General features: G+C 41.1%; 1 protein-coding gene across 8 annotated transcripts in view; it reads right to left on the bottom strand.

The window, feature by feature from the left end:
* Positions 1 to 26,037, bottom strand: part of LOC146964023 (apoptosis-stimulating of p53 protein 1-like) — a 55,101-nt gene extending 29,064 nt beyond the window's left edge. For 2 of the 8 annotated variants that reach the window (XM_085768254.1, XM_085768251.1), the window contains exons 1-4: positions 16,589 to 17,009; positions 11,531 to 11,678; positions 8,957 to 9,064; positions 4,520 to 4,575 (exon numbers count right to left, since the gene is read on the bottom strand). In XM_085768254.1, the coding sequence (XP_085624380.1) occupies positions 4,520 to 4,575; positions 8,957 to 9,064; positions 11,531 to 11,678; positions 16,589 to 16,705 (429 nt within the window). In that variant the 5' untranslated portion in view covers positions 16,706 to 17,009. Of the gene's footprint in view, positions 1 to 2,713; positions 2,882 to 4,519; positions 4,576 to 8,956; positions 9,065 to 11,530; positions 11,679 to 16,588; positions 17,010 to 25,512 lie in introns of those variants that run through there. The other 6 variants (XM_085768255.1, XM_085768252.1, XM_085768258.1 and 3 more) reach the window with 5 other exon arrangements.
* Between the last annotated feature and the right edge of the window lie 907 nt (positions 26,038 to 26,944).

Below are 26,944 nucleotides of genomic sequence, written 5' to 3' on the forward strand. Positions count from 1 at the left end.
TGTTGAGATCACGGCTCTAATCTGAAGCACATGGGAATATTTGACCTGCTCAGTGTGCGAGTATTATGTTTCCCAGTGCGTATGTTCTCAGAGTTATGCACACAACGTACTAGGCACACTAATACACACACACACACACACACTCATAGGCGCGGACACACACAGGTTGTTCTGATCACAGGTCCCTCTAGCAATGAAACCCATCCCCTTCCCATCTGCTGTACGCCTCCAGTAAAAATATTCCCCACTAATCTACAATAACAGCCTTCAGACATTCCTGCAGCCCCAGCCGCACCGAGGGGAAAGCTCTGTTATCAGAACCACTCCAGCGACTAACATTCACACAGCAGGGTGGCCCGCTTCTTGCGCAGGCCATCCTGGAACTGAAAGGTCACATCTTTGAACCCCCACCACCACCACACGCAGCTTGTCCATCAACAACCGAGTGTCCTGACTGTGTCTTTGTGGCAAAACAGGGAAGATCTAAACCAGGAGTTCAGGAACAAAGCCATGTGGCACAGCCGGAGTCAATGAAAACTCACCTATATCGAAGTCCAGATGACACGAAATACCACCCAGATGTCATCAGAAAATAGATAAATTCATAGTGTCAAAAACCACTGTTTAACAACCACTGGATCACATTTAGCAGTTCAAATCCGTTAACGTCCCAGAACCAAGACTATCCTCTAATTTACTGGGGACTTACACTGAAAATATCCATCTTAATCTACATCAACACAACCCCTGACGTGTGTGTTTTGTCAAGAGCACACAAACACACGCGGACACCTGACTTCTTAATATATCTCTCCGTGCCCTCACACACAGCTGGATGGGGTAGAATTACACACGGCTTGATCAACAGACTGACTGAATCATGTATGTGTGCATGTGTGTGTGTGTGTGTGTTAACTCAGAGAGTGTGACAGTCCCTGTGCTCGTTGTGAGGTTAGAGGCAGAGTTTACAGGATGCTGGGATGAGCTGGCAGAAGGACACACAGCTGCACAACGCCTCTGCTGGGAAGTTAGATTTATCTGGCAGAAGCCTGAACATTTCTTTAATCAACAGTCGGCATAGTACTTGGTCACAGTGAACGTATTACACCACTTCACCTATTAGTCTTTTTCACAATTTGAAGTTTTACCGAATTCATTGTACTAATCAAGTAGCCTAGAGATTAAAAAAAAATAACATAAAGGGTCTAAAATCATGCTAATCTCAGAAATTTTTATATATAAATAGGTTAAAAATGGATTTATCCTACGAGTCAGAGTGGGATGTTTTGGTCGGTAAATGTATGTTTCTAAACACCTTGTTAGCATGATCAGCACGATTAGGCCCCTAACACAGAGACCCAAAAGGCAAACATACCGAACCCTCACCCTGGTCTTGAAGGCGTCCTAAGCAGGAGCAGCGATACTCAAGGTAATATTTGTTTATTTATTAGGATCTCTAATAAATCCAGTAGGAGATAATATGAAGTGGGACTAACTGTATAGCTTCAGACGGATCCTTTAGTGTGCAGTCCCAGATAGACAGCACAGTTTTGCCTGTTAGCATAAGAAATAAATTACAGAGCACAGCAGCCACCATCGTTTTCTTTCAGGATATCAATAACATAAGTGTTAAACATCACCAAACCAAACATAAGTCAGCTGTGCACCAGATGACTGGATGCTAATATAGCCAAATATCCCCTCTGGACAAAACGGTTTCTTTAGTAGGAAACTTATCCAATACATTTTATTCATTGTGGTTCATTCTCAAACACTAATTGAACTTTTAATTTTTACCTAAAGATGTTGAGAATAAAAACATCATCACCACAAATAATTAGGACTTGACCTCGACATTACTACATCGTAGGTTCAGGTTGTAAGTGTTGCTACTGAAAGTGAAAATTTCCCTGATGTTTTTTTTTATAGCATAAGAACGAGAAGACTGATTCATCCTGCTTTTAAACTACCCGATTCATTCAGTCATTAAATGAAAATGAGATGAAATACTATAATGAGTAATGTCATTATGAATATGAGTGATGATTGACTAATCTACAATAAGAAACTGCTGTCGGCTAAAATAATAAATCTCTGTGTCTCTCTCAAACATACGCAGACATCTGTCCACACCGTCATCTTTACATGTGGGAAGAACCAGCGGGGTGTGTGTTTGTGTATGTGAGCGAGTGAAAGCTTTTGGATATGATTATATAGAGCAGGGAGTCACACCCTGACTTGGAGTCCTGCATTCACATCCAGACGCACACACACTCACAAAAAATAACAATGTCAAACCCAAACACACATGGCCCACGGACACACCCTGCCTCCACAAGGCCAGCAGTTCTTACAAGATGTAAAAGACATTTGTTTTAAAACTCATTGTGTTCTCATTTTGTCAAGTCCCAGTCTAACACAAAGTCAATCTGTCTGCCAGGCCAGTGTGTGTGTGTGTGTGTGTGTGTGTGTGTGTGAATATCTCACAAAAGTTTTAGGGACATAAGAAAGTAAAGCACACACACACAGTCACATTTCAAAGTCACCTTTACATCTCTTCTTATTTCCACAGTTTCAATTGTTCTATGAGCTGATGTGTGCAGATGGCAAAAAACTGTAAGTTGGGTAGAAAGTGAAAAGCAAACACCCCCACACACTTTATACACACACACACATACCAATATGGATGCAACATAAAAGAAAAGAAACTCACCCCCTTGCTCCTTAAACTCTTTTTTGCTGCTTTTAAAGCAAAAGTAAAATGTAGAGGACAAAAGAAAGACAGAGACTTCAAGACGACTGCGAAGGAGTGAGTGAGGTGAGAGGAAGAGGACAAGAGGGAGGAGGAGGAGGAGCTGTGTTTGGCTAGCTAACAATCCTCTTAGCCCGGTTATGTCATGGGACCAAGCTAATCCTACCTTCACTGACTGACCACACACACACACACACACACACCCACACACCCACAGTGGCTGACTAACCAACAGATTGACCAACACAGATACACATGGCCGGTGACTGGAGAGACCGAGGCCTAACCAACATGTACGAAGTCAGTGTCTAGCCCGGGTTAAACACAACGGCTGACACGGACGAAAATAGCATTTAGAGACAAATAAAAAGCTGCTAGCATGAAGTCACTAGCTGTTTTTACCTTCTGACTCATTATTTTGTGGAGAAGATAACAGGATAAAGTAACATAAGAGTTAGCTAATGGTAATTAGTCATGCTGTTGACAACGGGCTAATTCTCATTTTATCTGTTTGTCTGACGGTGTGTATGTACAATTATTATACTTACCGAGCAATTACTGAGTATATATCATGTGTGTGTGTGTGTGTGTGTGTTTACGTGCGTGTTCGCATGGTAGAAAACTATAATCATCACTGTCACTAATCCGTGGGCTAATCCCCCTAGACTACACACAAATACACATACACACACACACAAATGTGCACATGTATTCTGCACACCTATGTGAAACCTCAACTCATGCACAAGTCAAATTCATTCATATGGATTCACAAAGACAATATAATTAAATAAATATGGTTCACTGGATTGGATTTTACCAGCTAAACTTGACACACGTGAGCAACTTTAAGGTGCTTGTAAAGTTTCTTGCAAATTTTTTATTGCATTGTACAGTGTGTATAATATACAGCAGCATTTACTACAGTCGAGGCAAATCCGCAATATATTTTTTAGCATAAAGGACTTTTCCTAACATTTTAGGTCCAAAAGAAGGAATCTGAAGATTTTCAGTTTAATTGCTCCTGTTTTGCGGTAGTTGTGTCTGTCTCCGCATCGCCACGGCAGCAATGAATGGGAGTGGATGCAAGTTCCGCTGCTTAGGCTGTTTACATCCCTCAAAGCCGCAATTCTTTTCCACAGACAGCGTCAGATGGCGACTCAAACATGCACCGAGAAGTTTATTTACTTCAAGCAAGTCAGACAAACGGGAGCTTCCGACTACGCGTGAACACACCAAGCGTGTCAACTGGGTTCTTGCGCGAGACTCCGGGAGACTTTGAATTAGATCTAGTTTTACAAACATGTCGGCTTGCTTGAAGTAAATAAACTTCTCGGTGCATGTTTGAGTCGCCATCTGACGCTGTCTGTGGAAAAAAAATTGCGAGTTTGAGGGATGTAAACAGCCTAAGCAGCGGAACTTGCATCCACTCCCATTCATCGCTGCCGTGGCGATGCGGGGACAGACACAACTACCGCAAAACAGGAGCAATTAAACTGAAAATCTTCAGATTCCTTCTTTTAGACCTAAAATGTTAGGAAAATACACCCCCGAGTTGAATTTGCCCGGAATTGTCCTTTAAGGCCTGGGACCATAAAACTATGCTGCAGGTGTTGGAGAGTGCAAAAGGTCCCTAATGCACAAAAGGTCCCGGTGTTGAGGTTGAGCTAATCGGAGATGCATAGCACACCGTGTCCTGCACCTTCAGTCCAGCCCAACTCCAGTGTGTGTGTGTGTGTGTGTGTGTGTGTGTGTGCGGGCACCTACCCTGTCATTAGCGCTTTCATCCGAGGTCCAGCTCTGCTCCAAAGGCTGCTGACTTCCTGCATATAAAGGAACAAGCAAAGGAAATCTGAACAATCTGAGCAGAGGTACTGAAACAAGACGTTAAAGATGGAGTTGGACGAGTTGAGTCTTTTGTGACGGGCCGAGTGTGAGGGAGAAAGAGAGAGACAGAGGGAGAGGGAGAGGGAGGGAAAGGGCCTTGGCCTTAATTAACCATTCAACCGTGTGTGTTCCTTATCACAAAGACAAATGGACAGGTCACATCGGCCTTAGGGTGTAAAGAATTCCCTTTCCTTTCTGTTAACCAGCACATAAATCATAGTTGCATGATTCCATCAAAATCCCTAACACATTACAAATGTATGCTTTTTTCTTCATGTAGTTATGTATACATTTTTGATATCTTCCATAACAATCATGCTCCTTTTCAAGTATTCTCCCATTCTGCTGGTGTTGAAAGGGAAAGTTAGAACGTGTCCTTGTTTGCACTGTCCTTGTTTTAATTCAGTCTTTCTTGTTCCAGCTGCTCGGGATGTTGTTGGCAACTGGCCTGCTACAGTACAGAGGACAAGGTGTTACCTTATAGTAATATTGATTCTGCATGGGCTACACACACATACACACACACACACACTGGTTTGTTTGTACCATCAAAAACACATAATAGGAAGTGTAATTATTTGCTTTCTTGTGGGGTGAGATAAAGATGTCACTGACTTAGATAAACTCTGGGTAGGCCTATAAATAAAAAGTCCGTATTCCTACTTATCTATATGTGGCTCTGTCTTTCTCCCAGTGTGTAATCTATTAATAGCATCATTCGTTTTAATGCTACTAAGACCAGACAGGTCCAATCTGGGCTAATCCGCCGCAGCTCCAAGTTTCACCTCCAGTCAATAGAGCACTTACAGGCAGTGCTTTACATTCACCGGAGCAGATAAGTGTATCTTACGATCAACACGCGACTAAAACTGACTCCAGGACGGTTTAAGCTGCAATGATAATAATTCTTTGTGGAGACGAGAGAAATCCATCAAGATTTAGTTGTATGTGTTTGTACTGTATGGTTTTCATGATGTGGAGAAGCAGGGCGAGAGGGAGGTGATGTCCTTGTGTTGGGAGAGCCAAAACTGGGCTCGGGAGGAGGTAATGCATTAGGGTAATGTGTTGCTCTGATCTTCTGAGAGTAATTGGCCAGTTTAAGAAGCTGTTTTATGATATTAGGTGAGGAGCCAAATGCAAGTTGGCAGCAAACAGGAGGGGACAGTTTGGCTGCTGCAGGGAGACATCAAGCAGCCATGTCACTCATCACTTTGTACTAGTGTTGCAAAGGTGACTGTTCACATCTGGGTTACATAAGGAAAAGGGGAAAACAGGATCCCCTCTTAAATGAACTGCTGCTCTTTTTGTTTTATCTAACCAGAGAGCCTACAGGGTAAAGTCTGACTTACCCCGACCTGGTCTGGCCTGGCCGTCTGGTCCCACTGATACCGACTATTGTGTTCTCTTACATGTCCAACCCCTTCAAGTAATGTCTAGATGAGTTCAAGGTTGCGGTGCATGTGTGAGAGGATTCTTACTGAGACTAACTGGAGGCTATACACAATCCCCCCTCCTGCTACACATCTTGCTCAAGCTGAATACAAACCGGCTCCTGCTCCTCTTACTAATTTCTTCTAATTTCACAACCAGTCCCCTAAAAACTCTCTGCTTCTTGTTTTACGTAATCTCAGTAACAAATCTGACTCTTCTTTGCCCTCCTTATCTTTTGCGTGTCTCCTCCTCTGGGTCCTGACTGAAGGTCTGAAACAGGTCTCTGTATCAGGGCTCTAGAGGCAGGTTGGTTCACTCTCTGTCACCTTGACCTATATGTCCTGAGATCCTTATAGATTACATATGTCAAACTCACTCTGGAGGCAGAGATCCCCTCCTCCCTCGGCTGATTGTTCTTCTCTGCTTCGCAAAAAAACTCACTAACCTGACATTTAAGATCCTTGAGGACTTTCGGTTTGTTTTTTTTAACTCTCTCATTGGACATCTCTCATTTGTTTTCAGTCTTACACAGCCTGAACTTGAGAGGAGCTGTTCCTCCCCTCTGCCATGCTGGGAGTCTTCTTGTGCTCTTTTAGCCCGGAGCAGATCAAAGACTGCACACCGGGTTTCAATTTTGGTGTTCAGCTTTTACCCTTGAGATGGGTTACACACCTGAAAGAGCCTCATCTTTGCAGACTGTAAATCTGTTCCGACTTTCATCTACCTCTCTGGGTCTTGCAATATGTGTCTTTGACTGAACTGGGGCTGTAATATGTTTGAACCTGTGCTTTAGTTCTTTTTTATTGCTTGTATCTCTCGTTTCCCAGTTCCCCTTGAAACTCTAGTCTTACCAGTTATAAATATTTTGTGCAAAGGGCAGATGGTGAATTTGGATGGGATGTGGCAAACAGTGCCATGTGATAGTGTAACAATGATAACAGTGCATATATAACATTCTATACACAGGAAGAAAAAGGTAACTCATGTTACTGTGTTCTCTCGTTGTTTCCCCACAGCTTTGGGTAGTTCTATACACAGAGAGAAAAAGGTAACTCTAGTTACTGTGTTCTCTTGTTGTTTCACCGTAGTTTTTGGGAGTTACTGTGAAAACCACCCACAAATATATCCCAAATAAGATAACGTTGAGTCAAGATATTTACCCACATGATATAGCAGACCTTTAATGTCCCAAAAATGACAAAATCTCATTTTTGACAAAAAATGAGTTACCCCTTTCTTGCGTTGTAGGGTGTCATATATTTCATATATTTTGTCAGTTGACAAATATCTATCTATAGAGAATTATAGAAGTTCATTAAACACAATGTTGTTTATTACGCCTTCCTTATTTCGTTTAATAATAACTTCAAGGTTGGCAGTTTTCTTCTCCATGGATGGGTGTATAGAACAGGCTATGAGCAAATCTATACTATAACTATAGCAAAGTAGACCAACAGTAAAGCACCTCAGATTCTCATTTTCACTACATTGTTACTGTATGAATGAATGAACAAGATTTTATAATAAATACACACTATTAAGCATTAGTTAAGCATTAATAAATACTGAATTCTTCATTTATAATGCATGAATACTCATTAGTATGTAGTTTATAAATACAGAGTGCTCATCAATGATGAGTAAAACATTTTTAACTGTGTTTATAAACTACATACTAATGAGTATTCATGTGTTATAACTGATGAATTCAGTATTTCATGCTTAACTAATGCTTAATAGTGTGTACTTATTATAAAGTGTTACCGAACATTGGTATATCACACAGTATATGAGTGAGAGAAGAAAATGAATGAAATGACATAACCCAGTCTGAACTAGGCTCCTCCAAAAATGTTTTGCCCCTGGCTACTTCCCACACAGAGCAGTTACTCACACAGAAAAACACAAAAACCGCTTTTCTTCTGTAGTATTAGGCTTCTTAATCTTACCCTGCTGCTCCTGAATCTGTTACAAAGCTGCTGGCACAACAAGCTGAGCTAAATCCTGCTCTTTGTTGACAGAATACTGGAGAGGAATGTAGCATGAATATAGCATTAATAAAGGTTTAGATGCCAACAGTATAATACGTACATGGGAAAAGCCTCAATGGATTTTATATGACTCAGTCAAGTTGATAAAAAATAAAAAATAAAAAGACTTATAAGTGTTTAAGGTTTAACTCACTGTTCATAATAAACTTCACTGTGCACAAGCATATGGTAATGATGAGACTCTAATGGATTATAATTGTGTTTTTTATGAATGGGGAGTAAAAAGGGATAGTACCAGTAGGTGGTGAGGTTGTCCTGTCTCTGCAGGGGAGCAGATACAGGCACAAAAACACACCGGTGTAAAAGCGCGACACTGCAGCAGCCCTGCTGTGTGGCACTTTGTGTGCTGCTAATACACACAGATATTACACAATCATTCATTTACAGGACAGAAGTTTGACTTTTGGAGAAAAGAAATCGTGTTGAATGGTCGGGCTGGTTTAGCATCAATGTTTAATACTTAATACTGAGAAACTGATTTCACAAATGTCTTCATTAGTGCACAAATGACTATTTTCCTAGAATATCACCTGACATTTCTGCTGCAGACAAACATCTTTCTGTCCCTGTCCTCCACTCCTTCAGGTTTGCACCATCCATGTTATGTAACTAATCATCTTATCTAGCTAATTACTGACAGAGCCCCTGACCTCACCTCTAAACCTTACACACACACACACCACTGTCTCCGTCTCTGTCTCTGTGTGTTTTCCACATGTGAGTGAAAGCTGCTGCAAACAAAAAAACACATGAAATTTGTCGCAGTTACACTCATATAAGAAGTGTGGGTGGATTCCACATGTCATGTAGGGGTGTTTTGTTTGTTTTGCTGTACCTTGTGGCCAGGAGGGACAGTGTCTGAGGTAGAAGCTGACCTCGGGCCTCCTGGCCCCCCACTGCTGAAGGAGATCCAACAGTAACAACTCCTGGGGGAGAACTCGCTCTGAGGGGAGATGGAGGGTGAGAAAACGTGAGACTCTGCCTCGTTCTCATTAACCAAGATAGTTATTTACATTCAGAGTAAAAAAAACAAAAAAAAAAACCCTTCTTAAAAATGTAAAAGTACATAAGTAATGAGCATTCTGATTTCCTTTTGATTATTCAATATTTCTGTGATTCAATCTTTACATCCTTAAAATAATTGTGCATCCATAATAAGCAGTTGGGCTTAAGTTTGAACGTTATTAAACAGAATCAGTAAAGTGAGGTTTTTACAATCTTGGGCTATTTGTTAGTTTTCTCTTCACACTGAACATGGTTTTGTGTTGCTGGCAGGAGGTGGTGACGCTTGACAAGAGCCTCAGCCACCGTTGCATTTATGAGACAGGAGGTCATGACGTGACCTCTGATCAGCGCTGTCGTCAGGGCGGATCAGACTGATTTAGCTGCTATCAGAAAGTGATAAGATGAGTCAGGTCTAGCTGGTTAGCATGCAAGCTTCAGAAGAAGAAAATAAGTGATAGCGACACGAATTAACATTGGAATTCGTTTAGATCCTGACCTCACAATGCTTCCTCTTGAATGGCCTGCGTAGCAACAGCAAAACTTAGAAAAAGCTCCATAAAAGATCCCTTAAGGGAAAATGGGTGCTTCGACTTCTGAAAACTTAAAACCTGTCCTCTAATTTTACTGCTAATTGTCACTGATAATGTGCAATAAGGCTGGAAACCTGCTAAGACTCTAAAACCTCTCAAATAATTGACCCTAACTCGAAAACTAACCCAAGGCAACTTCATTTAAATCTTATATGGTGTCTGTAATGGCTGACATTAAAACTATGTATTTGTATAATTAATTCTTTTCGACCTATAACTCGGACACATTTCTATGATTAAAGCAGGAAACCAAAAAGAATGAAGGTCAGAGTATAGCAGCTTTGGCAAAACTCAATTACAATATTCTCACAGCAAAATACATCTATCCATCCAGGCTAATAATACACACACGTAGACAATGGCTTTGTGGCTGCACTCACACACACCAGCTGTGAGGCTACTTGTGGCCTTGAGGCACGGCCTCTCGTCACACAGCAAAGCTTTGACACAACATAATTTACACACCACCGTTTATTATGTGTTGCTCTACCACGTCAACCTCTAAGAGACAGTGTAGCATTAGAGCCATTTATAGCCTGTCTGACCGCTCAGTCACACCACACCGCTACACACAAACACACTGTGTTGTTATGTGGATCATTGCTATGATTGAATGAATGTAGGCCGTGCTTTAATGCTCGCTCTCCATGTCTGCGTGTGATGGACTGGACTATTCAAGTTTTACAATGACATCCAGTATACAGGAAGCACTCAGCACTCTTATTGATTTAACCAGTTGTAAGCAGTGATATATAGGTCTGCCTTTGATTATAATTAGGTCTAAAACAAAACAATCTGGGTCAGAGTCACACACTGTGATTATCCTGTCATATAATACCAGATTATAATCATGTATATACTCTAATGCTCAAAAGACAGCCTGTCAATATTAATCTGCCAGATACTGTGTGATAAAGACACACATCAGGCTACAATGAAAAGAAAACAAAAAAGAAGATAGAAGAATAACTGAGTTTTGGTGGCCTTATAGTCCACAATAGGGTGCTGTAGGAATGAGACTTAAAACCGAGAAATAAGATGACATTTATTCACTCCTTGTGGGTTTGGTTAATGGAAGATTAGTGTTTCATCTAATTATTTTAAAAATTGTTAGCATAACAGTCTGTTGGTTGATCGTGTAGCCAGATTGATGTGCTTTTTTGAAGGTTCGCATGAGCTCAGGTTACATAGAAAACTGCTGCAACAAAGTCAGTCCAGTCAATCATCAACAAGAAGTCATGTTTTTGAATAAAAAGTCCAATTAGGAATTATCTTGCTTTTTAGTGGCTAAATAACCCTCTATGTCCGTCATGTTTTGAACTGTAAACAGCTGCCTCTTGCTCAAACAGTAAACCAAAACACCAAGCTGGAAGATGCCAGAACAGTCCACAGAGCCTGTTTCACATCGTATGAAATCAGTAGAACCATTTTGAACATACAATTTCTGAGTAGCACATCAATAAGAACCAGTTACAGATCCTAAAAGATTAAAAAGATACAGCAGCAAGAGGCCAGTTCAAAAAGTCTCCATTTATGCAGATGATGCACTTTTAAATCTATAAATTCATGATTGACAGTCAATCAAGAGGCAGCTGTTTACAGTTCAAAACATGACGAACATAGAGGGTTATTTAGCTGCTAAAAAGCAAGATAATTCCTAATTGGACTTTTTATTCAAAAAACTTGACTTCTTGTTGATATCTAAAGTTCCGACATGTAGATGTATTGATGCACTCACTATATCATCTTCATGGATTTTATGAAGGTGATATTCAAGTTTCATTCATCAATAATGGAACGACAGATGAACTCACCATGCCCGTTCCATACTTCAGCCAGGTGACACTCCCCCTCTCCGGCCTCTTTGCAGTATTCAACCACGTCCACCACCCTGGTTGCCGGAGTAACCGGGACCTCAGTTAGCATTTGCTGGGTGTCATTGAGGTAAACTGTCAGGATCACCTGTAACCATAGAAACACCAGGGTTAAATGCAATTAAAATGTCTTACCACCACCACTCACGCCTTACTCCACCCCACCCACCAACGATTAGGCATTTCTCAGTCACATCAGACATGCCTGATCACTAATTAACTTAGCTTACTACTGCTTTATCCATTATTCAGCAGAGTCTCTACTATTGATAAATGACTCATCCCTGTTGCTGAGCACTGAGAAGGAGCCTGACTGATCAAAGTGTTGTCACATTCAGATTAAGTGAAAACGCACTTAAATCCAATCCAGGCAACTGGGCCTGGATGACAACATAGCAACCTGAGCTGCAGATGGGAATTTAATCTAATTAAATCTCAAAGCTTTCAAGACACAACATGATGTACATGTAATGTGATAAGAAGTGAGGGAGAGAGGCCGACTGTGTTGAACAGCTACTGATAACAGCAGCGTAATAAGATATCCATCTGACTAGACAACATGTTGATTGATTACACTTTTAATTAACTATCAATAACTGCTTGTAGAAATATGGAAACAAATGCATACAGTTCCCTCTTGGCTCAAGATGAAGGCTTGACCAAATCTAACTTTTAAAAAATGGAAATCTTCAGCTAGCTTTGTTAAAGGGATAGTTCACCCGAAAATTCAAATTTCACTCATTATCTACTCACCCTCATGTCGACTAAGAGCTGTGAGAATTTTCAGAGTCCTCCATGCCTTCTCTGAGTTACGGGGGGGTCCGTGCAGCAGTTTTTGTCCATATAATGGTTGTCAATGGATACCAACTTTCTTCGTCCAAAAAGACACACCAAAAAACATCCAAATACCTCCATACTGCTCGTCTGTAATGTCCCTCTTGTATTGAAGCCCTGACATGAGAAATTGTTCCGCCGGTCAGGAAGAGCAGTGAACTGAGACACTGGGAGCTTCCGCTACAAACAAGCTTAAAATATAGACTTATTTAATTTTTTTTGGAACAATTTCTCATGTCGGGGCTTCAATACAAGGGGGACATTACAGATGAGCACTATGGAGGTATTTGGATGTTTTTTGGTGTGTCTTTTTGGACGAAGAAAGTTGGTATCCATTCACAACCATTATATGGACAAATACTGCTGCGCGGACCCCCCCGTAACTCAGAGAAGGAACGGAGGACTCTGAAAATTCTCACAGCTCTTAGTCGACATGAGGGTAAGTAGATAATGAGTGAAATTTGAATTTTGGGTGAACTATCCCTTTAATAAAGGAAAGTATGGTGTGATCAATTAGCTTTGGTTTATCACCATTTTGTCGTCATTAACAAATTTGGAAAAGCAATAGATGATTATGAAAGTATCAAGTGGGGAGCAATGATCCGACGTGAAATCATTTTGTTATCAAATCCTCCAAATTCTGCAGCCAAAAGATTAAAATAGCAATCAGAAAGAGGACATCCTGTGTTATCGCCAGTGATGTCATTGGCAATGTCACTGGTGATGTCATGTCAGATAGTCAGTCGGCAGTTGAAAGATAAATTTAGGGTAATCTGGGATAGGAACACACAGACACACCAAGGCACACACACACTATCTCTCTCACACACAGATACACTTTTAATCTCAATCTTTCATTCTCTCCCTCACACACACATGCACACCCACGCACACGTTACATTGCATACTGTCCACAAACTCCAGCCTGCACACACATGCACACGCACAATATATACTAATCCACATTATTCTTTCTATACACCTGTCCCAGATCATGTGAAACAATCTGTAGTTGAATGCAGACAGGCTGAGCAGGGACACACTCCAAAGCTTGGATTAGATACACACACAACCCGCAACACACACACACACACATAAACCCTAAAACCCAGCAAACACGGTAGGGGTTTTTACTAGTCCACAAATCATTTAAAGTAGGCTAATCGTGGCCACACAAGGGCTGTAATGTTTCTGTTTGGTCAGAAACATGATCAGTTGTTACACTGGAGGGCTCTAGATGAAAAGACATTTTATATAATCAAATCATTCAGAGTGGTTTTCTCATTTGAGCCATAAAATACTCCTAATTCTGGAAAAAAAAAACACACAGTCCAAAATATCCTGTGTAAGTGCAGCACGGACACACGGACACACACACTACACCGTCGTTCTGGCACGGTGGAGAGCTGGAGGAAGTGTTGAGTGGCTGTGTAGCTGTGCCACGATTGTTGTAACAGCTGGAACAATCACAGAGGGTCATCGCGGTAACTATGAGAGAATAAGTAGCCTGACAACTGGATAATGTGTATAAGTCTATTCAGTCAGAGTCATGTGTCACTTTACCAAATGTAGATCACGGTGACAATGGCTGGCCGTCTTGGACAGAAGTCGCACATGTGACATTAATATTAGAGACCAACAATCTGTGTTAATCTTCCAGCGACCAGCTGTGTTATACACACTGATTACAGGCACACCAGTGTTTTTACAGATTTGGTATTAAAACTCTGCAGTTCTTAAAAGACCTAAATACGCTCTGGATCAGATTGAAAGTTGAATACAGACACTAAAGACCAGTAGAAAAGAAAAACCTCTTTGTTTCTCTATGCATCCTCGTCCTCAGCTTGCACATCATCCTCAGGGAATCCCACTGCACTTAACATTTGAATTATAGCTTGCCTGCAACTGCAACACATGTATATTTTGCATCTATTAATCATTATCTTGTATGTAGTAGCATGATTTTTTTCTCATATCCTGCCTGCAGTTCATCGTTTAGCTGTGATGCTTCCTGTGGCTGCAAATGTCTGCAGCCAATAAAGGAGTTAAGCACAGATTACTTGTCCTACTTCAAACAATTATTGCCTAAATCTAACTACACTGTAGGGGACAGGGATGAGCAGCGCTGGGGCTCCACAGGGGACTGTACTGGCTCCATTCCTCTTCACTCTGTATAAAGCTAGATTTTAAATACAACTCTGAGACTTGCCAGATGTAGTAAATACTTAAATGACACAGATTTTGTGGCGTACGTATCAGGACCAGGCAGGTAGAGGGGTAACAGGGATCTGACAATGGGCCTTCATTGATCTAACACTGGACACAAAATGAATCAGCTCGAGATATTGTGAAATATCAGTTGCAGGTAGTGTGAAGAAACTATGTGTTTGGGAATCCAATCTGCTGTTTACAGCCACTGTGTAGCTCCAACACAGCCTCCACAACACAGGTTCTATTACTTGAAATCCTTCTATGAATAGACCAGACTATATGGGTCCAGAGAAGGCCACCAAACCTAATCCTGCTGCAAAATCATCACAGTACAGTGTGATACCTGCAAACTGTAAATTCTGTTATCACCAGTGAACACATTCTCCATTAGAACTGATGCAATAAGACAAAACATGTCCAGGGCTATATGTCTGCAATGATGCTAAAGAAAATATCATGAAATATACAATAATTCTGATCAAGCAACTTGCATATATTCGTTTTTTTCTCTATTTAAATAATTTTTGTACATAACAGTACATATTTTTGTTTTACTTATATTTTGTACATAGTGCATGTCTATATATTTGTATTCCTTACTTTCTTAACTTGTCCTTCACTTCTATGCAGTGGTGGACAGTAACCAGTAAATTTACTTGAGTACTGTACTTGAGTACATATCCAGAGGATTTGTACTTTACTTGAGTATTAGATTTCTTTGGTACTTATTACTCTTACTTGAATACATTTCCAAGACAAATATTTTTACTTTTACTCAAGTTAATTTCTAGGAAGGCTGAAAAGTACTTGTTACTTTCAGGTCTGCTCTTTTTTTTTTTTTCTAAAACACTATTGGACACAAGCTGTGTTTGTCAAAGAAGGAAACCCTAACCCCTAAAAGCAGCACATCAGTGCAGGTGGTTTCAAAGAGTTCATTCTCAGAAACAAGAGTTAAAAGCTCCTTCAATTCATTTAGAAAAAAATATAGTAATTCATTGATGTGAAAAATAAGAAATTTACTCTTACTCTTACTCTTACTTTTACTTAAAGTAAATTTAAAAGCTTGTACTTTTGGATACTTTAGTACCTTTAAAAGCAAGTACTTTTTTACTCTTACTCGAGTAACATGTCGACTGAGCTATTTTTACTTGTAACGGAGTAAATTTTGAGCAGTAGTATTTGTACTCTTACTCAAGTACTAGGGTCAAGTACTCTGTCCCTCTCTTCTTCTATGCTACTGTTGCACGTGAATTTTCCACAAGTGGGATCAATAAAAAGTCTTAGGACTTCTGCCTTATGTCTTATATGAAAGCAGTGTTGGGCCCTCAGGGATACACACTGTACACGTGTCTCATCATTGTAAGTTCAGGCTGAACTCACAGCCAGGACAGCTTAACTCTGTCTGCCAGTAAACAGGACACACACACACAAACACACACACACACACACACACACATAGTGGTAGATTGAGTCGTGGTGCTGAATGGAGTGACTCCGGCTATTTTAGGCAGGAGAGAGGGAGAAGCAGATAGTCAGATAGTTGGAAAGGAGAAAGTGGCTGTGAGCAGGTTGAAGTGACAAACAGCCCAGTCTCCTCTGTCTGTAGAAAACACTTTAGTGCTGATCTTATTCACTTCTCTGGGGCGTTTCAGCACATGCACTGTGTTCATTTTAATGGCGAATGGGCACAGTGGTCGATAGGACTGAAACCCCTGTAGTTCCATCTGCCTCTTTTACCTACACAGTAAAACCTTCTTGTTTTAATACTGATCTAACTTGTGTCAGTAAAGCTTATCTTATATCACACTAGGGCAAGTACCAGGATTTTCACAAGACACACATTTCACGCTACATTTTCTATGATTTACAACTCAGCCATAGCACTGACTCACTGTGAAGAACACGTCTGTATTCCAGTCACAATCACATGAAGCCGCTCCGTCTCTCACTCACCGATGGTTTGGTTTTCCCGCTTCTGAGCTTCTCCTTTGGTCTCCTGCATTTACTCAGTTTGAGGTTTTTAGACAGAAACACCAGTCGCTCCAACACCCGCCCAAAGAAACGCCTCATTGGAAAAGCATCGGACAAAAACACACACACCAGTGTGCATAATGCACGTGCGTGTGCAGGTGTGTGTTCGTCAAAAAAAGAGAGAGATAATTAGAGAGAGTTGTGTCTTTGCAGGTGGGAGAGTGTTTGAAATGTGTTAATGTCAGTGTGTGAGAGAGTGTGTGTCAGGACAGGAAGTACAAATATAAGTGTGTGTCAGTGAAGGAGGAGGAGAAGGGAAAGGGGAAGGGGAGGGAGGGAGTCGACTTTCAGTAAATAAGAGGAGAGGGAGAGAGAGGGTGATGAGGAGGAGAGGCTGATGGGAAATAATACAGAGAATCTCAGTCTGGATACTTTCAGTAGGTGGAGACCATGACACTGAGCTGATATTGGTTTTTATGACCAATCTGATACGGTCCAGTCACCACCATCCACCTCTGATGTGGCAGCAGCGTTTCTGTTTCATTTCATCCTTTATCTTATACACTCAGGTATTGAAAATTCTTCAGGCAGTAGTTTAAATAGTGAGGTGTTCATGTGTGTCCATGCTCAAATACATATTTTATTGCACATAATATTATTCCAGTAGTCAGATTAACTATTTTCAACCATATTCTATATTCTGCTAATATAACAAATGCAGTAAAAACATTCATAAAATCCTTTTTTTTTTTCTTGTGACACTCACTGAATCTGCAACACATCATCAGACATGTGATATTAATTATGGCACGTGACAACTGAACCATTAAAAAATCATTTTTAAAAAAGTATGCTTGTACCTTTAACCATTTTGCAATTTAGGCTTTAATTCTTCATATTATTATTGCAGCATGACTGCACTGTTACACACACAGAAAGGACACATAAGGTGCACTGGCAGAGGAGCTCTCTCTCTATCACACACACACACACACAAGGTCACATGTTGGGCGCATGTGCTAGAACACACACATAGAGCTGTGTTGCATCTATTGGATTTGACAGAAAATCAGTAGCAGCAGCCAGAGACACACACGTTATATCACTGCTGTAAATTACAATCTATTGCCATGGTGTGAACTTAATGACCAAATTAATTCATTAACACACCAGCCAAAAATAAAAGGACGTCCTGTCTGTCCTTTTAACTGTGTCCTACCTACCCGCGGCTCTGGCTCTTGACCTCTGTCACTCCAGCTCACACACACACACACACAAGCACATGACGATAAATCTTCAGTCAGATTAGTTGTCGCACCGGTCTGACTGATATTTATGTCCCACGATTCTTTGCGGCCGCTGCCTGAAGACCCTGTACTAAACTATCACACACACCTGGATGGCTGAAGGACAGCATGGACCAGAGTTATGTCTTAGCAATGGAGGATTCTACACAAAAAAGGCTGTTAGATAAATAAATGATAAAAAATACTATCAACTGTCATCATGGAGGTGATCATGGGACTTTTTATGGAAACAATTATGCTCAGATTAATGATAAAACGGTCCTTTTATTATTAGCTGTATTATTTTACTAGAGAAGCAGGACTTTGTTATACTTGCCAGAAGCACTTTGTGTGACTGCCACATTTATCATCAAAGTGCTTCGAAGGAATTAAAATGTTCTGCCTTGTAAGCGTCTCTGTGTGTGGGGTGTGTGAGGTGTGTCTGTAATGAGTGAGTGTGTGTGTGTGCATGTGCGTGTGTGTGTGTGTGTGTGTGTGTGTGTGTGTGTGTGTGTGTGTTCGTCTCTGCGGGAACTGGAATTCTTAGAAACAAAATGTACTTCCAAGTTTTTAAAAAGGACAGTACTGGACTTCCACCCACCGCAGACAATGCAACCACACAACACAGTTTTATGCACACACGCACACATTTTAAACATTGATGTCAGTGCAAAACATTTTGAAAAAAAGATGAGTGTCCACAATTTTAAAACATTTTGTTTCCTTCTACAAAAAGCTGACCACAGTGTGTGTGTGTGTTTGTGTGTGTGTGTGTGTCCCTAAGGCACACTCAGTGTAGTAAAAAAAAAAAAAAGGCACATGGGCAAGTCACCCTGCTCCCCAGCTGTTACCAGCTGCCCACTGAGAGGACACATGTAGACAATCTGCTCCACAGCAACACCAATTATGTTTTCATTTGTAGAAGAGATATTTTCATACACCTCACATAAGTGGAGCTAACGCTGCTAATAATTATAATGTACACAGAGCAGAAGGTTGGAGCACTGGGGTTAATGTGACCCTGTGCAGCCTTTAGAGAAGTCAGTGTGAATAATTACAATATTACAGGAATAGTTCGGCATTTTGGAGAGAAGCTTATTTGTTTTTCTGATGCTGACTCGCTAAGCTGAGCTCAGGACAGAGACTGGAAATACAGGGAACAGTCTGATTCTGCACCAGTAAAGCTATAAACATTGAGCACATCGTATTCTGTCTGTTTGTTTGTTTGTTTATGATCCAAGCCAACACTGAAGTGTTTAAGTAACTGTTCACTGTTTCACAAACACTGAGCTACAGTCTGGTAACAGTAACTTCCTGGAGTCTAAAGCTACAGGCCTGAGTCTGACATTCTGGCACATAAATAAATATAAATATAAAGAGACCACTCCAAAATGTTCTTAATAAATCAGCCTTATCAGCCATCGATTGCAGTGTGAACTCCAACACACCTCACTCTACTTAGCTGATCACCTGCCAAATCATATTTAATGAGGAAGAAAGATTATAAATAAATAGGCTAAATAAAAAACAAAATTGGGATTATTTCACCAATTTTGATTTCTTAACTCTTCCTAAGTTTAAAAAGTAGTGTTGTGTTGTTTTAAAATGAATATGAACTTGTTTTCTTTGCATTATACAAGGACTGAAAACACCAGTGTTTGTTATTTTGACCTGTTTACCTGCAAATAAATGCTCTAAATGACAATATTTGTATTTCCAATTTGTCAGTAGGTTATAGAATGAAACCAAAGTGTTCATTTTACTCAAACACATACCTATGAATAGTAAAACCAGAGGAACTGATCATTTTGAAGTGGTCTCTTAATTTTTTCCAGAGCTGTATAACATGGCAAACTTAATTTTTAGTTAAACTAATTAGATATCTGTGTTGATTAGTTCATTTTAGAGGTGATGGTAGGAGGATTTGTTACCTCTGTTGGTGCTACGTTGAACTAAACTAAACTAGCAGACTGTAAGCTGTACCCTCATTAATGTTAATGTTTTCCTTTTCCCCTCACCTAACTTTACACTAGAAAGCACATAAGCACATTCCTGAAAATGTCAAACTATTCCTTCATATCCAAACAAACGACACTTTATCACTGCCTGTTAAAATATCAAAGGGAGGAAATGACAGTATGTAACTTTACTTTGACATTACAGCGACACGTGTGTGTGTGTGTCTTGTATAACCAAATTTCATATTAGTGGCTGGAATGGTGTAACTGTCATTTTTGCAAATGTGAATTATGTAACAAAGACGATTAAATGCTGTTTTGGCTGCTTCAGCTTTGTTGTATGTCATTTTCAATGATGATGGACTGTGCTGGGATCTGGGGGTGTAGAGAGTTTATACCCGCTCCACCAACCGCTCAAGGAGAGAGCTCCTCCTGGGAGTGGGATGGTTTTCAGTCCATGCCATCTGTCAAACTGGTGTTATGTCTGGCTAGTGTGTTTTTTTTTTCTTTTTATTTCTGAAATAAACTGAGCAGCTGGTGGAAAAACCAAGATCATTTAAATTTAAATTTCTGCCACGTTTGAAAACAGTGGTTTGGTCTCTAGTTAATGATGAACCATCAGAGGGAAGGGCAGCTAGTGTGGGTGTAGTTAGTGTAAACCACTGCCATTTAAATACCACACATGAAGATATCAACCAAAATTAGTAAAGTATATACACACTGAGGAGAAAATAGCAGAGCCATCCAGTCTAACCAGTAAGGCAGCTTCAAGTAACAGCTGCTAATAAACTGGAAGGATTTACAGGCTTAAATATGGAGTCAGATACTGTAGCCTAGTAGCACTCACTGTGGATAGACTGATAAGTCTGAGTGTATGTTACATTACGTTCACACTTGGAGACACGGGGCTGAAGCTTTTGTTTAGAGCAAAGTACAACAACCGAATTACGGAGCCGGCTTTGATTGCATTCTTTAGTAGATTAGCATCTTAAATTATGATAAGAAATGATCCTGTACTGAACATCATACTGGGTGTGTCTATGGTAACGCCACAGAACAGTAAAGTGCTGACAAAGCACTACAGCTTATGAATGAAAGTGAAAAGAAACAAATACAAAAGTTTCACTAACTCCCCTGCTGGCTCTATCTGTGTGTGTGTGTGTGTGTGTGTGTGTGTGAGCACCGTGGACCACAGTGACAGCTGAAGGTGATTTGCGTTCCAGACCCCCGCCCAAACACACACACACACACACACACACACACACACACACACGTCAGTCTGTACCGTCTCTATAGGAACTGCATGTGACCAGTGAAACATGAGCTTCTGCTCATTGGCCCTCATTTATCAAATTTGCGCAGGATCTGGTGTAGATTCTGGTGTAAATATCAGTGTACGGCAAGTGTCACGTGTGATTTACTAAAAGTGTGTACGCTGCTGATTTCGGCGTAGAACCGGCGTGGTGGTGATAAATCCGGCGACTGAAAACGAGCGTCATTTAAATGTCACGCCCCGATATATTCCTGCTTTTGAGGCGTCGCCCTGCCCCTTTTACGACATGGAGACACGGAAGACGGCCAAGAAGAGGGACTTTATGGCGTTACCGCGTTGAACAGGGAGAGGGCGGCAACATTAAATATCTGGACATTGATAGATTGATAGATTTTGTGATTGATAAGCGTCATCCCGGTGGATGGAGGCTGCAGACGCACGTGTCACCGACCACGTCAGGAAACCCAGTGATCTCATGAAATGCTGCTGCAGTTTACTAAACACAAGTGATTGAGGAGAAATCATATGGGCATATTACTGCTGCGAACGCTACTTTATGACCATCAGCACCGCTGGCATGGTTCGGCTGATGGAGGGATGTGAAACACCGGCCCGATGTCCCGCTGACAGGTCCCGGTGACGGGAAAAAAAAGAAAAGAAAAACACTCCGCCGCGGAGATCAGCTGCACCTGGACAGGTAGCGGAGCCCCCCCCCCCCCCCCCCCTCCCCCGCCGGCTCCGGTGTCCGGCAGAGAGAGACTGAGGAGCCGTCCGGTCATGCTCTGGTGCTGCAGATGTTGGAAGTTTGTGTGTGTGATCTACAATAACAGGTCTGTCTGTCATTGACTGTTTCTGTTTACACAGCTGATTAACGAACATCTGTCACATCGTGGTTTTTAATTCATCTCAGTTGCCCAAAATAAAACTCGAGTTATATTTTCAACACGGACTTGGTTTTATCGTTTCTTTTTTTTTTTTGGCTACTTTTTATATTTTTATCAATATAAACAACAACAACATGTGGTCCACATCGCTGCGTTATTAGACTATGGTTTAATAATCGTTCTGACACAGCAGCACTCCTTCCTGCATGTTCTACGCTGGTTCCAAATGTGCGTACACCTGGTCAGAGCTGGCGTGAGATTTGTGCGTACCGTACGCTCACGCTCAGATTAATAAATGCCGATCCTTGCGGTGAATTTGGTATACACCCATTTTTTTGGTGTACGCAAGTTTAATAAATGAGGGCCATTGAGAAGGAAACAGCCTGTCCTGCACACTTCCACAGCAGTCTGCAGAGTCTCCTGTGTGTCTCATCTCGCTACATTGTCCATGTTCACAAGCTTTCTTGAACCTTTTCTACAAAATATCTGTTCACAACAAACTCCCTACAAACTCAACTGCAGACGCGCGGTATCAGCTTGCACAAAACGAACCAATCCTGCAGAAGAGAAAGCCATAACATTACTTTGCAACATGTTTTAACCTATTCACCTAAAAACCCTCTTCTTCTCCTTGGCTTTTAACACTCCAAATTTATTGTTTTCATCAAGACAGCTCTTATCGTTTCTGATAGATTTTATGTCTATTTCATTGCGCCTTTATTTAATGTATTTATTTGCACCTGGGTAAAGGTGCTATATAAATAAAGCCTGAGTTAAAGGGATAGTTCACCCAAAATTGAAATTGCACTCATTATCTACTCACCCTCATGTGGACTAAGGGCTGGGAGAAGTTTCAGAGTCCTCCGTGGCTTCTCTGAGTTACAGGGGGTCACGGCGTAGCAGTGCATGTCAATATAACGGTTACAAATGGATACCAACTGTCTTCGTAACAAAAAGACACACCAAAAAACATCCAAACACCATACTGCCATACTACCATACTGCTCCATACTGCTCGTATGTAATGTCCGTCTTGTATTGAAGCCCCGACATGAGAAATTGTCCCGAAAAAAATTAAATAAGTCTATTTTTCAAGCTTGTTTGTAGCGGAAGCTCCTCTTCCTGGTTCGTCTAATTTGGACGAACCAGGGTCTGTCCTCTTCCCAGTTCGTCCAAATGTGACGAACCGGGAAGAGGAGCTTCGAGAAGCCACGGAGGACTCTGAAACTTCTTCCAGCCCTTAGTCGACATGAGGGTGAGTAGATAATGAGTGAAATTTCAATTTTGGGTGAACTATCCCTTTAACTCGACTATTCAAGCAAATAACAAGATCACCATCACCAATATGGCTCCTGTGTCCTCTTTGCCAGGTCCAGTTATGCAGTGATGGTAACCAAGGTGATGGTGATTCACCCTGAGGGAAACGTGATCTTCCATCCCCTGGACACTGGCAGCATGCTGTGATGTAGCATGGAGAACTTTCTGTGTCCATGAGGAATGAGAAGTGGTGGCAGCGCCGTTGCCAGGTCCCAACCCAGGCTGCTCAACATTTCAGAAGAAGTTGTCAGATGATATCAGACTCTGTTTTGCGTTCGCTCTATCTATCTATCACGTGAGCTGCCGCCCTGTTGACAGAAGAGCGTGCAAACTGCAAAGCTGTTCAAGGAGCCGTGTGGAAAAGTTCTTTACATTTCTCTGCCAGCAGCTTTATTATTAGGCAAACACAGGAAGACTGGATTTACAGTCGTAAAACTGTGGACAATGGCATAAGCTAAAACTCAATGCTTTGGATGAAAAGGAGAAGAAAAGGCCTGAACCAGGAAGGATATTTGGAGGGGAGAGGGGGAGGGGGTGAAAGGTCAAGGTAGAAGTTCTCTCTGTGTTTCTGTGTGTCTCTCTCTGTCCCAGCAGTAAACACGTCGCTATATCTTCAGTGTATTGTCTGGAGCTGACAGCAGCCCAGCTCTGCCACAAAGAGGTGTAGTGTTTTCTGTGAGTGTGTATGTGTTGTGAGTGTGTATGTGTATGTGTATGTGTGTGTGAGTGAGAGAGAGACAGAGAAAGAGAGATAGAGAGAGACAGAGAGAGGAAGGACGGGACAGAAACAAGAATACTAATGGTTTACTCATTTCAGTTCTGGCAGGTTCAGACCTTCACTCTGGGTGTGAGGAGGGCTGAGACATTACTGCATGAGAGACTTTTAACTACGCATCACCCCTTTAAACTTAAAGTAAAATGAGGACAAATAAACCTTGAGACTTGTGTTAGTATACTCTGTAAGTATCAATGCACGGAGACAGAACAGATGGTCAGAATTAAATAGGCTATGACATGGATGATGAGCAAATGCACAACACATGCACAAAAGCATGTGTGTTATGTGTGCAAGTGTGTTAGGGTGTGCCACTGGGTTGTCACTCTGTCTCTGACAGACACACTCAAACCTACACACCCCTTTAAATCAGTGTAAAGACAAACAGAGGAAAAATAGTACTTCTGATCATGACCCTTCACAATAAAAGCCCCATTGATAAAGGTGTTGCAATGCCATTAGATTACACACATATGCAAGGTAACAATTAATCAGGACTGCTCCAATGTAGACAAGCGCATGTATAATAACTGTCTTATTAAAAAAGGATGTGATGTGACCAGCTAAAGGTTAAGCTGGCCACAAACAAAACTAGGAACTATGTCTAACACCTGCTGGTATTTCTTATTATTTGTAAATGGCTGTATTTATTTATCTAGTAGCTAATAGCTATTTCTTTAGATGTCAAAAAATGAAATATAATTTCTTATGTCTTTCTTTTCAAGATTAGCCGAGTCGACCAGATTAGATGTGTTGGTCTCCATGGACTCTACCTGATGTTATTACCAATTCAAACATTTTTACCTTTTTAGTTTTTAAACAGTTCTTAATCATTATCCCAAACGTCATTATTACAGATGACATATTACTATAAGATCTAGATGTCATGTACTTGTGATTTATTTAAATTCACGCTCTATTTTGAAAATTTGGGTGAGTCACTTCCGGTGTGATTGTTTTTGTTTTTATTTTCTTACAACTTAACAGGTTTTCTTACGTCCTAATAAATGTTAATTCCTCTACAGACAAATGCAGACGGTGTAAATCTGCCCCACTTGTCTATCGTTAAATTAATATCACTGTTGCCTCCGCCATCTTTACTCTCATGTCCATCAGTGAACACGCAGTGAGACAAGCTAACAAAAGTTTGTCTTCATTACAGCTCATGACTTCATCAACAACAACTGTGGTCAAATTGAAACCCACGTATTCTTGTCGATAGCGGACGAGCTCCAGTCTGTAGCTACTTATTCCACTCACATGCTCAGTGTGGAGTGGACTCAGTGGAAACACTTCACAGCTGCTTCAAACTTTCACACAGCGGCGCCGTTTAAAAAAACTAAACAAACAAAAAAAAACCGACATTTGAACGTGGTTAAGGTGGTTTGCTCGGTTTCATGAATGAAAACTCACCGGTAACATTCCTGCTGGTGCGGTGACTCTCCTCCTGTCCCGTTAGAAAAATGACTTCTCCTCCTTGTGTCCTCCTCTCTCCTCCGCTTCTCCTTTGATGTGTCGTTGTTGTTTTGTCTTCGTTTCTTCTCCTTCTTCTTGTTCCAGGTGCTGTTCCATACATCCGTACTCCTCTCCTTCTTCTACTGTCAGCAGACCCACACTAACTTCCAGATGCTCAGAAAACCTAAAAACTCCAGCTCCACTTTCCTCTTCTCAATCCCTCCCTCTTCCTTCCTTCCTCTCCCTCTCTCTCTCACACATACACACACACACTCACACAGCGTCTCAGTCTCTGTCTTGTGTTTTAAGCGCAGGGAGGAAACGCAGCTGGCTGTGAGGAACCTGGGAACACCCGTTGTTGTTGTTTCATTAGTAAACTCTCAGTGGTTTTCATCCTTTGATCATCAGCGCTTTGCTCCGCGGGGTGAACTGGGTCACCGTCCTGATCATCCCTCCCATCTCCCATCTCCCCCTCCCTCCCCCGTCTCCTCCTCTTCCTCCTCTTCATCAGCACAATAAATAGCCTACAGGTTCAGTTAAATACGTAGGAATTAGTGGTCGGTGGATTGGAACAATCACCAATATAATAATCAATGTTATTTTCCAGGCATGTTAATTGATAATGTTTTAAGGTGAGAGCGCCCTCTGTCGGCCGTGTGAGCTGCAACTGTTTCACTATAATAATAATACGATGTGGTGCTCTGTGAGATCCTAACATACTAATAGCTAATAGCTACCAATATATATATATATGATCAATGTTGTTATTGTCCCATTCATCTCACTTGTTCATCATCATTCATGATATTGCATGTAAGTGGGTTACACCATTGAGCTGTACATGTAAAGGAAGACTCCATAGGTCGTTGACAACACACACACACACACACACACACACACACACACACACACACACACAGATAGAGAGGGATGTTCAGCTGTCATAAATTCAGCAGATTATGACAGAGCTGTGGTCAGCTGCCAAGGACACTTTTGGCCTGTGTGTGTCTACGTCCTCGATGTTAGGATTGCTCAATGTACATACTATAAAAATAATATGAACCATAACAGCAGAGTTATCACTGTCTTTAAACTTACATGAACTTAGTCTAATGTTAGATTCTATCTTACATTTAAACTTATAGGCGAATGACTTAAAAATTAAGTGGACTGTCTGACAGAAGGTTGGCGCCCTCCACTGTCCACAGGAGAACACAACACACTGTCTGAAAATATCCTCAACTCAACTCTTTAACTATCTAATACTATAAATATACAGGACAGGAGCTTATTGTACAGTGTTTACCTTCATGTTTTGTTTTGTTTTAGTTTAGCATTACACTTTGTGGTGTGATAACCCTTCAAAAAACAAATGTAACTGAGCAGATAT

This window comes from Trachurus japonicus, chromosome 22 (assembly GCF_045865225.1).
Source record: "Trachurus japonicus isolate A0001 chromosome 22, Traja_1.0".
Classification (NCBI taxonomy): Eukaryota; Metazoa; Chordata; class Actinopteri; order Carangiformes; family Carangidae; genus Trachurus; species Trachurus japonicus.